Source organism: Physeter macrocephalus, chromosome 4, assembly GCF_002837175.3.
Source record: "Physeter macrocephalus isolate SW-GA chromosome 4, ASM283717v5, whole genome shotgun sequence".
NCBI classification, from domain to species: Eukaryota; Metazoa; Chordata; class Mammalia; order Artiodactyla; family Physeteridae; genus Physeter; species Physeter macrocephalus.
Window position 1 is genome coordinate 78,740,196 of NC_041217.1, and position 13,413 is coordinate 78,753,608.

The 13,413-nt window shown below is 45.7% G+C and overlaps 2 protein-coding genes across 3 annotated transcripts in view; both read left to right on the forward strand.

Annotated features, from left to right (window-relative positions):
- Positions 1-10,687, forward strand: part of TBX15 (T-box transcription factor 15) — a 106,887-nt gene extending 96,200 nt beyond the window's left edge. For both annotated transcript variants that reach the window (XM_007123645.4, XM_028488955.2), the window contains one exon: positions 9,118-10,687. In XM_007123645.4, coding sequence (XP_007123707.1) covers positions 9,118-9,902 — 785 coding nt within the window. In that variant the 3' untranslated portion in view covers positions 9,903-10,687. The remainder of the gene's footprint in view (positions 1-9,117) is intronic.
- A 362-nt stretch (positions 10,688-11,049) lies between these two features.
- Positions 11,050-12,739, forward strand: LOC112063848 (T-box transcription factor TBX15-like). The gene has a single exon (XM_055084370.1). The coding sequence runs from the start codon at positions 11,154-11,156 to the stop codon at positions 11,952-11,954; it is 801 nt and encodes a 266-aa protein (XP_054940345.1). The 5' UTR covers positions 11,050-11,153; the 3' UTR covers positions 11,955-12,739.
- The last annotated feature ends 674 nt before the right edge of the window (positions 12,740-13,413 follow it).

The following is a 13,413-nucleotide window of genomic DNA, read 5'->3' on the forward strand; positions in this document are numbered from 1 at the left end:
ACACCCATCTCAAGTGCATGGGCGAAGTGGACTTTTTCCTTCCATTGCTTTGTGCTTTTCATCCAGTTTCTAATCTCCCTTCTCTTGCAGCTCAGGTTGGGAAGCCTGTGGCCATGTGTACAGATGGCTCATGGGCGGATTTCAACTCCTTTTCTCAGTGTAACCACTGGCTGCCCCAAGGCGCAGCACCCATGCACCTGGGTACCCAAGTGAAAGCTTCCCAAAATGTCGGACACTTTGTGAGTTTTCCTCTCCACCCTCCTCTTGCCCCAAAGTGACAGTGATCAAAATTACAGACTGAGCTCCTTCTGTTCTGTCAAATGATTGCCGTTAATAGAGTCCTAGTTTTTGAATTTGGGGCTTTGTGATGCAGGAGCCCCTTCTGGGACTTGATAACACATTATATTATACTCCCTTCTCAGGGAGGTTCTAGCAGTTTGCACACTAAATTAGGTTTTGTAACCTGAATTACTGAACTCCCTCAGGTTTTTTTTTTTTTTTTTTTTTTTGCGGTACGCGGGCCTCTCAGTGTTGTGGCCTCTGGCATGTGGGATCCTCCCGGACCGGGGCACGAACCCGCGTCCCCTGCATCGGCAGGCGGACTCTCAACCACTGCGCCACCAGGGAAGGGAAGGGAAGGGAAGCCCTCAGGTTTTAAGATGGAGATGGTGATTAAAAGCAGCGGCTCTGGAGTGAGGCAACTTGGGTTAGGCTCTTATCACTGTTCTTGCCTAACTTGGTGACCTTGGCCAAGTCCCTCATCCTTTCTGACATTTAGTTTTCTCATCTGCATAGTGGGAGAATATAATAGAATTCTTGTGAGGATTAAATGAGATAATGCACTTAAAAACCCAGTAAGCCCTCAGTACATGCTGTCATTGTCATCATCATCACTGTCTTCATTCCCCTTATGTAACTGAGAAGAAAGTGCACCAGGGACAGGAAATATTGCTGTTCTGATTAATAATTATTCAAAACATGATTAGACCGTACATCTTCACAGGGATCCAGGGAGGCAAGTGATCCAGAATTTCCATCTCTCTTTTTTTTTTTTTGCGGTACGCGGGCCTCTCACTGTTGTGGCCTCTCCCGTTGCGGAGCACAGGCTCCGGACGCACAGGCTCAGTGGCCATGGCTCACGGGCCCAGCCGCTCCATGGCATGTGGGATCTTCCCGGACCGGGGCGCGAACCCGCGTCCCCCGCATCGGCAGGCGGACTGTCAACCACTGTGCCACCAGGGAAGCCCCATCTCTTTTTTTAATAAGTGGAGGAGAAATGGAAGCCCTTTGTATGAAGTGACTTGCTCCTCATAATGCTGTGATAGAAGCAGGGTCGATATGTATTCAGAGTGTCACTGCGGCTTTGACGCCCTCGTGGCCCTTAAGCGGCAGAAGTTTATGGAAGTCAGGAAATCCGGGCCTTCATCTTTGATGGCCACTAACTCTCTATATACCCTTGGCAAGTTACTTCTACTCTTGAGTCCATTTCCTCACCCCAAAGAGGGATAATTCTTTTTTGTGAAGAATTTAATAGATAACATGCTTTCTTTAATATATGCATTTATAAATGCATTTAATATATTTAATATATAAACATGCTTTATAAATGAAAACGTGTCATGCAAAGACACTTACTTGACCCTATTTATTTCTGAGGTGGCTTCTTGCTCATCTGCCTTTGCTTTATGTGTTGACTTTCCAAGCTCTAGCTAAGCAGGAGTTTGTATCACAGAGGCTGGTATGAGACGGTGGACAGGGATATTGCCAGTTCCTGAGAGCAAGCATTGGTGGCGACACTGCGTTCACTGCTGTGTCCCCAAAATCTACTCCAGGGCCTGGAACCCAGGAAGTACTTAATGAACAATGAATGAGGTCACTTGGTGGCACTGTGGCTCAGGTAGGCAGGGTCACTATCTGATTAAATCTTGGAGCACAGCCACCTGAAATGCGCGTGGATACAGATGTGTAGTGATAGTTGTGGATGGCTACCTGCATTTCACCAGCATGTGGACCCACTGGGCAGGTGCATGTATGGGGAAGCTGCAGGGGAGCCTGCAGTGCTAAGGTGTACAGAATAGCAGGTTTCATGGTGCTTCTATTGAAAATTTATTGATCTGAAGACTTATTATTGACATGTGGGAAACAATGGTTTAAGAGAAACTGAACTTTCGGACCAAAATGTCACACTTATTCACTGAGTCCCTTTTTATGCTGATGGGGGGAAATGAGTGTGGAATTATTGGATACATATGGTGGTGAAATGGGGCTAGAGGAAAAGCCAAGACTCTATTAAATAGTTTAATTGGAATACATTTTTGAACTATACACTGAACTTGATCCAGATTCTCATTATTAAAAAATATGTGGCTTGGTTTCTTGACGTTAGCAAAGGATGTAAAAGTAACAACACCCATTCCCTCTTCCTTTAAAAATTGAGAGTTCCAGTAACTCTGGACAGTATCAGTCATAAAATGAAGAAAAGAGACATAGCCATCTGTGTCGAAATGTTTTGTGTCTTAGAAGACATAAAGAGTGGTGAGCGTCTAGTGGAAGCTTCAGTGGCAGACTGATTTTGTAGTAACTCCCTTTTGGTGAAGAGAGTATTGGCAGTGTTGCCACCAAACCGAAGATCCAAAGTGACCAACCCACCCAGGTGTCCACATTACCTCATTGTTTCAAGCACATGAATATCTGGACATCAAATATGTGGCCCTGGGACAGTTTTGTGCTGTTGCTGCTACTGGACACTGGATCAGCCATTCTGCTTGAGTGAAGTTCAGGGTGCTTTTTCCCTCTTGCCCTTGATGTCATTGTAATTTCTCTTTCATTGAGACATATCTGTTGATAAAATTTCAAGGAATGTGCTTAGGTGAATTATCCATGGTTTTAAAAAAGTCCAAATCCTTCTATCTTCAAAAACATATTGAATGGATGCTCTATATAGTTGTTTTCTCTGATGGAGAAGAATGCATGGGATTCATTATCCTCTGCCTTTAACACAAAAGTAAACTGAGGGGCTTCCCTGGTGGCGCAGGGGTTGGGAGTCCGCCTGCCGATGCAGGGGACACGGGTTCGTGCCCCGGTCCGGGAAGATCCCACATGCCGCGGAGCGGCTGGGCCCGTGAGCCATGGCCGCTGAGCCTGCACGTCCGGAGCCTGTGCTCCGCAAAGGGAGAGGCCACAACAGCGAGAGGCCCGTGTACCGCAAAAAATAAATAAATAAATAAATAAATAAAAGTAAACTGAGTCATAGAGCAGCCTAGTAACATATCTGCAGTTAAGTGGTGGCAGAACTAAGTTGAGAACTCCAAAGAGGATCTCCTGCCTTACTGGGCACTTTCCTTTCCACCACACCTTCTTCCTTTTTACTTAACACAGACACAAAATTAGCTTACTCATCCAATTGATGGCTTAGTGTCAGCAACTTGACTGTTAACTCTAAATAGTAGGTCCATATTTCATTTTTATGAAGTCAAGTGTATGGTTTTATTTTCAGACATCTTCATTTAGAATCAGCAAGGAGTTTATACTGTTGGAGAGTCTGGAGATAGGAATTATATTTCAGGAATGGCTTTTTCCTGAACACTGCTTGTGACAGGACAAAATGAACTAAACAAGTAAGTTATGCTGGCAGAAGTGGAGTGAGGTGACCCAGACAAAGACGTAAAAAGAAAATAAGAGCCAAGTTCAATCCTATTGTTCTGATGATATCCTGATGTTGCTATGAGGTTGTTCTGATGATATATATATATATACAATCGAGCTATTTGTATAACCAAAACTGAGAAAGTTTTTGTGAGTGGCATCTCCAAGTGATCTGACAACTGTTGTGAGAAAAGGAACCATCCTGGACCAGAACACCAAAGCTGATCATGTGTCTCCATCTGTGGATAGAAGGAGACCTGCCATTTACAGAAGGCCTCCCTTCTCCTCAACTGGTGGTAGATATCACTAGATTTCAACACCTTTGCATCTTTTAATGTTTGTCAGGCAGTTAAAAATTAGGATCATGAAGGTCTCTGTTGGTGTTGGGATTTTCATCAGTTTGATTTGTGTTAATTAGAGGTTGGTCAGTGAAAGATAGCAAATACTGAGCAAATTCATAGTAGTAAAAAGATTGGGAATGGACTCTTTGAACTACTGTGTGATCATTATAATGTTTCGAAGGTAGCCAACTTATGCTGATCTCATTTATCCCTGAGACAAGGAATAATGCCTGTGAGGAGTTCTTGACAAGGAGGGGAGAGTATCTCAATTCAGTCTATTAAAGCAAATGGTTATTGGTTACATATTCTATTTTGGCCCGAAGTCCCTTATGCTCAATGCGTCCAAAATGGAGTCCATGATTTACCTCACAGACTTGGCGCCCTCTCCTGGGGGAAGGACGCCACTATCCATTAATCGCCTTAGACGGTTCCCTCCCTCCTTACCCACCATATCCAACCTTTACCAGGTTCTTGATTCTGCCCACGTCTCTAGTCTCCCTTGCTACCACCCCACTCCAAGCCATTATCATCTCTCACCTGACTTCATTCTCAGGCTCTCCAGGGTGGTGACATAGCTACCAGCATCCCTGGCACCTGCATCGTTTTAGGCTTAAATCGGATGGGAAGGGTCATGTGCCTCTCTCTCAAGATTTCCAGCAAAATCTCACTGAGTCTCACTGACTCTAATTGGGATACCACTGAATTAATTACTGTGGCAGGGTGTGGGATGCTTAGATTGTCCAGGCATGAGTCACATGCCTTCCCTGGAGGTACAGGTGAAGGGGTAAGAGTGGGAAAGGGGGTGTCTCTCAGTGGGAAAATGGTACTGTTGCCAGGAGAGAGGCAGATTAGTTCTAAATGACAATAACAACAGATGTAAACCGCAGCAGGGAAGGCAGTAAAACAAGTAGCAGAGAAAACAGGCAAGTTAATGGAAAGTGAAAAAGTGAGGGGTATTCCACCTAGGGAATGTGATAGGTGTGAAACAGGGCCATTGAAGAAGCAGAGAGACTCAGAACCCAGAGGACCAATGTGAAAAATGAGAATGGGTGAATATATTAAAAGCTATTATAAAGGGAAGAGGTTTGGATTTATGCATATCTTTAAATTTTATGGAGAAGGATGCGCTAGAATTGCACTACGCAATTCCCATTAGCACTATAATGTTTCACATTTGCTTTTTGAGAAGGGTACTTATTTCAACTAAGGGGAATTCCTTAGTTGGGATGAACTGGGCTCTGATAGTTAAACTTTATGGCCTCTGGGTTTATTCCCTGGGATCAGTCCATAGGGTGCTGACATTTTACCTCTTACCTGTTTGAAAGCATTGAAGAAGGCTACTCAAGGACACACAGTGAATCAGCACTCCTCAGGGACAGATGCCATCAAGTTATATGATAGAAGAGTGTGGTTCGTGGCACCAAGTAATTACATGGAAATTTATTCTTCACTAGCCCAGATGGGGTTTTGTTTCACTGTGTTTCGGTTTTTTTTTTTTTTTTTTTGGTGAGGGGGCGGAAAGCACAACATAATAAACCCAAAAGGGAACTGTACGTGAAAGCCTCCATGTTACAGTCTGGAAGTGATCAATCTAAAGATGCAACAGTCAGCAGGTTTGGTATTCAGGATTTTCATGGTCACATTTAATTTGTCTTCATGGTACACAAGTATATTCTAGGTTATTGTCCTCGTATGGAATCACTGCTAAACATGTATTCTTTTTGGTCATTTTGACTGTTAGCTTTGTTTATTGGAGCAAGTTAATGTTGAATATGAATTTCGGGTACCTTCTCACTTTGGACCGTGGGTAAAATAGGATGCAGGGAAGTGTGGTGGTGGAGGATTGGTCCTGAAAGGCTGGAGAGTTTTCAGCTACTTAGAGCATTACATTTTAGTCACCTCTCAGATGTGGATTAAGACCTCTGAGGATAGTGGGAAAGACACCAACCTACCTGTTTGTGTTCAATTCCACTTTGCTTGATCTGATCTGAGAAGAGATGGAGACATGGGGCATCTCGTTTCCATCCCAGGTGGGGAGTGAGGGGGAAGGGGCCGATAGTTTGGAGAGGAAACAGAGTTGGTTTAGCCTTGGGGATGTGGGCCCGGTGGGTGTCCAGTGCTCCATCATTCACAGTTCTGAAGGCTCCTGTAGCCTGTTACATCCAGGCAGTTGGCTGTGACATTATGCTCCTCAGAGTGTGGAGAGGCTGAGATGCTCGTCTCCAGGGACAGAGGCCAACACCCCACAGCCATCCCCATTAGGACCCAAATGCCCTAAGATGCCTTTCCCCTTCCTTCACTCCTTCACTGATAGAAGAGAAAAGAAAAGGAAACACATTTTTATGCCTGTGTGCACTTTGTAATCTGTATTATTTCATCTAATTCTCAATACATACCTACAAGGTTGATATTCAAAATTCCATTCATATGGAGAAGCTCACTTGCTAAGGTTCCGTAATCAGTAAGACAGCTGGGATTAGTACTGGGCTTGTCTGACTCATTCATCCATTTAATGAAGTTTAAATCAAGACTCGTAGAGCCTTCCGGACCCAGTGAGCACGGAGGGGAATAAGGGAAAGAAGAGAAGGCCACGCAGGAAAGGGAGGCCTGCTTTCCGTTGAGAGGCAGCTCTGACCCCTCTGTATCAGAGTGGCCTGGCCTCCCACCCGGCCCTGGCTCTTCTGGGGCCAGAGGCCCCTACGCAGCTGTGCTGAAATGCACAGGGAGGGCAGCCTGCTTCCTTCTGCCTGTTTAGCACTTGGCCGGCACCCCCAATCTTGTCTAACAGCTGACAAGCTGTTAGATCATAAGACAGTAAAGACTTCTCAGTATCTCGGTTTGCTTCTCTGCAAAACGAGTGCCATAGTCCTCTCTCTCTCTGTGTGGACTTTGAAAAATGGCTGTTATCTGTACTGAGTATTTTACGTGCATAAGAGCATTTCTTCAAAGGGAATGGAAGCCATGTGACCTTCTCTTGGGCAAGCTTGCTCTCCCTCTTCAAACACTAGCTCGTACGGGCACTCTCTCCCCCTGAAGCTCAGCAGGCTACCAAGTCTCATTTCCAGTGAGTGTCATTTGAAAGCCAAAGCAAGCTGACTACAAACTTTTTAACATGTGCCTCTCATCTGCTCAGCAGAAATCCCTGTAACTTGTTAATAGTTCCCGTCTTATTTTTTTCTAGTGAAACCAATTGAGGCCTTAAATCAGTACCATTCGTTCCATCTTGGGCCATCCGAGAAAACCATTTAGGGTTGTAAAAAGTCATCTGCTCCATCTTGCACTTCCTGCTACAGGGCTAGGGCTCGGGCCTGATGGAGCATACCTATAACGGGACAGTACAGCGTGCTGAACAGGGGGTCTCCTCCAGGACCACATAAACACCAGATCTGGGAGGGCAAGGACGGACTTTCAAAGAGGGGAGACCAGATACACATCCCATAAAACACAAATCTCTTTACAGCTGGAGTTGAGTTTCTCTATTTGTGCCATAGCACTTATTTCACTGAAGTGCCTGGCATTTAGGGTGGAAAAGGGAGAAAATGTGTAGGACGCCTCCAAGAGGAACCCCACGCTGGCAGAAAATGAATCCCTGAGCTTCGTGTAAGTCACCGTAGGCTAGTCTGTTCAGTGGGACAAAAACAAGAGCTGTGTTTTTCCTCATCCTTCTTAGCTTTCCCCTTCAAGAACTTCCTCATGCTTCAATGATTCTTTGGAAAGTACTTGTTACTGGCCATTCACACTTTAGCAGAAATTTAATCCTCAGACATAAATTCTGAGAAGGACAGAAACTGAAGCCTATCAGTTCGAGCCCTTGTTTCATAGATGAGGAGATTTAAGACGTAGCCTGGCTTGCGTGTGGTCAGGAACTGGATGGAGGCCGGTGAACCTAGAATCAGGCTTGATGCCCTTCCTTCCATGGTCAGTGCTGGCTTACTTGTCCAATGGTACTTACAATGTTGGCCTTATCTCAATTTGTGGAATAAAAATCTTTTTACTTCTCTTAAGGGAATTTAAGATATAAAGAAGAAACAGACAAGGAGAATTTCCTGAAATGATTCTAAAATCAGGAGCTGTTTGTATCTAAATCCAGTTCTACCTTGGAAGTTCATTGGGGAAATTCTTCTCACCAAGCAAGAGATGATATTGGTTGGGCTTTGTAAAAAATTTAACTCTTAAAAAAACCATTAACAAGAGCTAAATTTGTATTTCTACAGCCAAAACTGCTACAATATCTGTGGAGGTAGGCTAAGGCTTTTTTTTTTTTTTTTTTTTTCCTGTGCTAAAAATTAGCTTTGGGTTTCTCTCTGAGGTATCTGCCGCTCAGCTTGCACATCTGGACCTTCCTCCCTGGTACACTGTGGATGGTTTCTTTGTATCACTATATTTCTGGAATCCTGCTGATTTTCTTCACATTTTTTCTCACTGTTAAAAACCTTATTCCTGCTCCCTTCTACTTAAAAGTTCTTTTACCCTTGTATAGCAGCTCATGTTCTAGGACCCCCTGCATGAGTTGTGGATGACCTAAAGGATAACATGCTCCTTGAGAATCACAGCTCTCAACAATTCTGGGAAAGTCCCACTTTTGCCCTGATAGAGAAATTCCATCATGGGAGATTCCCTATGGAAGACAAAGTAGCTGCCCATTCTGGAATTCACATGAAAGGTCCAGTAACCCTGACACTCGCCACTGCCTTCAACTTCCAGTAGATGAGACAGAAAGTGGGTACAGCACTGCTGCTCCCCAGCCCGGTAAAGGGGAGGCTTGGAAAGGTCATTTTTGACCTTCTTAAATTACCCGAGAACACATTTGAAGTAGACTGGGTTAAACTGGCCCTTTGTCTGTTGGTGCGTCAGCCACCAACCCAGTTCTAATATCCCCAGGTTATTAGAACAACTCTCTCAAATGCACATTCAGGTATTTTAGGAGATAAAAGGGACCTGGACATCCTCTAACCAAAGAGTGGTCCCTGGACCAGCAGCCTCAGTATCATCTGAGAACTTGTTGCAAATTCTCAGGCCCTGTCCCAGACCTACAGAATTCGAAACTCTGGGGTAGAATCAGCGATCTGTGTTTTAACAAGCCCTTCAGGTGATTCTCATGTCTCAACAGTATTTATGTTTTATTTTTCAGGAGGCAGCACAGGCACTTCCCCAACCACCTCCAGCACTGGGACACCATCCCCTTCAGCTTCTTCTCATCTTTTATCTCCATCCTGTTCTCCTCCAACATTTCACCTGGCCCCCAACACTTTCAACGTGGGCTGCCGAGAGAGCCAGCTGTGTAACCTAAACCTCTCTGATTATCCACCATGTGCCCGAAGCAACATGGCTGCCTTGCAGAGCTACCCAGGGCTGAGTGACAGTGGCTACAACAGGCTCCAGAGTGGCACTGCTTCAGCCCCTCAGCCCTCGGAAACCTTCATGCCCCAGAGGACTCCATCCCTGATCTCAGGAATACCTGCTCCTTCCTCGTTGCCTAGCAACAGCAAGATGGAAGCCTACGGTGGCCAGCTGGGGTCCTTCCCCACTTCCCAGTTTCAGTATGTCATGCAGGCAGGCAATGCAGCCTCCAGCTCCTCATCACCACACATGTTTGGGGGCAGCCACATGCAGCAGAGCTCCTACAATGCCTTCTCTCTCCACAACCCTTATAATCTATATGGATACAATTTCTCCACTTCCCCAAGGCTAGCTGCAAGCCCAGAAAAACTGAGCACCTCTCAAAGCACTTTACTCTGTTCTTCTCCTTCCAATGGGGCCTTTGGAGAGAGGCAGTACCTGCCTACAGGGATGGAGCATGGCATGCACATGATTAGCCCCTCAGCCAATAATCAGCAGGCGACTAACACCTGTGATGGCCGGCAGTATGGGGCGGTCCCAGGCTCCTCCTCCCAGATGTCCGTTCACATGGTTTAGTGGCCAGTCCTAGCACCACGGAGCCTACAGCAGCCAAGGCCCCAGAGTCTCCATGGGCAGATCCTCCTCTTTGGGAGCCCAACACCTTTGAAAAACAGGAACTGTGTATTATTATTATTATTATTATTATTTTTTTTTACTGGAGGAGGAAAGCACATACCCAAGAACAAGAGACATTTAAGCCACTGAAGGATACTTGTGGTGGAATCATCTCTGACTCAGTGGCCATTCTCCTGCCTTCCCAAATCTTAGTTTTATAAAGCATCGTCTCTCCAGAGTGGCCTTTGAAGAAACTGAATAATCATTTTATCATAATGTTAAGGGAGATGCTAGCATGTAGCAGTCATGAAAATTACCCACACACAAATACAGGTCTATACATACATACATACATATGTGCATGCATACATACACACATACGTATATATATATTCATACACAAACTCATCCATACACAAACATACATGCACACTGACTCGGAACTGGGTGAACTCTGTGGAGGGAAGCCCAGCATGGGTGCTTTCACCAAAAATTTGTCTATGTACAACAGTAGATGGACTGGGCCAGCAGGAGCTGCCAGCGTTTCTCCTCTGCAGCTTACCCTGTTTCTGGAATGAACCGTGTATCCTGGAACCCCTTCCGGTCAATGAGGGTGGAAAGACATCAGAACTACAACTGAACTGGGCTTCCTGAAAAAGATTGCTTTTGAACATTGGCTCTCTTCAATTGGTGTGCTGTCACTGATTTTCCCAGTGGTGCCCGTGAAAAGAGGGAGTAAGAGTAGATGAAAGAGAGAGAGAGAGAGAGAGAGAAAGGAGAACGAACAGAGACCAAGAGAGAGGTGGAGAGCAAGACTGAATGCTGAAGTGAGAGCAACGATGAGAGTTTTAGGGGAGGCTTGGAAAGGTCATTTTTGACCTTCTTAAATTACCTGAGAACACATTTGAAGTAGACTGGGTTAAACTGGCCCTTTGTCTGTTGGTGCGTCAGCCACCAACCCAGTTCTAATATCCCCAGGTTATTAGAACAACTCTCTCAAATGCACATTCAGGTATTTTAGGAGATAAAAGGGACCTGGACATCCTCTAACCAAAGAGTGGTCCCTGGACCAGCAGCCTCAGTATCATCTGAGAACTTGTTGCAAATTCTCAGGCCCTGTCCCAGACCTACAGAATTCGAAACTCTGGGGTAGAATCAGCGATCTGTGTTTTAACAAGCCCTTCAGGTGATTCTCATGTCTCAACAGTATTTATGTTTTATTTTTCAGGAGGCAGCACAGGCACTTCCCCAACCACCTCCAGCACTGGGACACCATCCCCTTCAGCTTCTTCTCATCTTTTATCTCCATCCTGTTCTCCTCCAACATTTCACCTGGCCCCCAACACTTTCAACGTGGGCTGCCGAGAGAGCCAGCTGTGTAACCTAAACCTCTCTGATTATCCACCATGTGCCCGAAGCAACATGGCTGCCTTGCAGAGCTACCCAGGGCTGAGTGACAGTGGCTACAACAGGCTCCAGAGTGGCACTGCTTCAGCCCCTCAGCCCTCGGAAACCTTCATGCCCCAGAGGACTCCATCCCTGATCTCAGGAATACCTGCTCCTTCCTCGTTGCCTAGCAACAGCAAGATGGAAGCCTACGGTGGCCAGCTGGGGTCCTTCCCCACTTCCCAGTTTCAGTATGTCATGCAGGCAGGCAATGCAGCCTCCAGCTCCTCATCACCACACATGTTTGGGGGCAGCCACATGCAGCAGAGCTCCTACAATGCCTTCTCTCTCCACAACCCTTATAATCTATATGGATACAATTTCTCCACTTCCCCAAGGCTAGCTGCAAGCCCAGAAAAACTGAGCACCTCTCAAAGCACTTTACTCTGTTCTTCTCCTTCCAATGGGGCCTTTGGAGAGAGGCAGTACCTGCCTACAGGGATGGAGCATGGCATGCACATGATTAGCCCCTCAGCCAATAATCAGCAGGCGACTAACACCTGTGATGGCCGGCAGTATGGGGCGGTCCCAGGCTCCTCCTCCCAGATGTCCGTTCACATGGTTTAGTGGCCAGTCCTAGCACCACGGAGCCTACAGCAGCCAAGGCCCCAGAGTCTCCATGGGCAGATCCTCCTCTTTGGGAGCCCAACACCTTTGAAAAACAGGAACTGTGTATTATTATTATTATTATTATTTTTTTTTTTTACTGGAGGAGGAAAGCACATACCCAAGAACAAGAGACATTTAAGCCACTGAAGGATACTTGTGGTGGAATCATCTCTGACTCAGTGGCCATTCTCCTGCCTTCCCAAATCTTAGTTTTATAAAGCATCGTCTCTCCAGAGTGGCCTTTGAAGAAACTGAATAATCATTTTATCATAATGTTAAGGGAGATGCTAGCATGTAGCAGTCATGAAAATTACCCACACACAAATACAGGTCTATACATACATACATACATATGTGCATGCATACATACACACATACGTATATATATATTCATACACAAACTCATCCATACACAAACATACATGCACACTGACTCGGAACTGGGTGAACTCTGTGGAGGGAAGCCCAGCATGGGTGCTTTCACCAAAAATTTGTCTATGTACAACAGTAGATGGACTGGGCCAGCAGGAGCTGCCAGCGTTTCTCCTCTGCAGCTTACCCTGTTTCTGGAATGAACCGTGTATCCTGGAACCCCTTCCGGTCAATGAGGGTGGAAAGACATCAGAACTACAACTGAACTGGGCTTCCTGAAAAAGATTGCTTTTGAACATTGGCTCTCTTCAATTGGTGTGCTGTCACTGATTTTCCCAGTGGTGCCCGTGAAAAGAGGGAGTAAGAGTAGATGAAAGAGAGAGAGAGAGAGAGAGAGAAAGGAGAACGAACAGAGACCAAGAGAGAGGTGGAGAGCAAGACTGAATGCTGAAGTGAGAGCAACGATGAGAGTTTTAATTCAAGGAAATGTGTTTTGGGTTTGTTTTTCCCCCTCTCCCCCACAGGTTATGGAAAGAACCATGAAGTCATTGAGGAGTAAACCTCTCTGGGACACTGTGCATGGTCAGGGCACTGGTGAGAAGCACCGGGGCAAGGAATGTGTCTTCATCCCACAGTTTTGACCACTGTGATCCAGAAGAGAGGGGCGCCACACAGGAAGTGCCGATTCCAGAGCATGCAGCCTGGCAGGGGAAAGGAAAGGGAAGGAGTGTGAAAAAGGAAGAGTTTTATAATCCCGACAGATGATACCAAGAACAGAGGTGACAAGTGGAGGTCTGGCCTTCCAAATGCCAAGTCCAGACGCCTGACCTGGATCACCTGCCCATCGCCCCTGTGGCAGGAGGAGTCCTGTCATGTTCCAGAGAGTTGCAGATGGGTCTTCTACATCCTTCCACCTGCCCTTAGATCGCCATTTTTTTTTTTAAATCAAATAGTTCATTGCAATTTTGAAGTTTTGGATTTTTTCCTTCATCTTTCCCTTCCCCTTCAAATCCTTTAATGATAAGAAAACAAGTGAAGCTTGGTA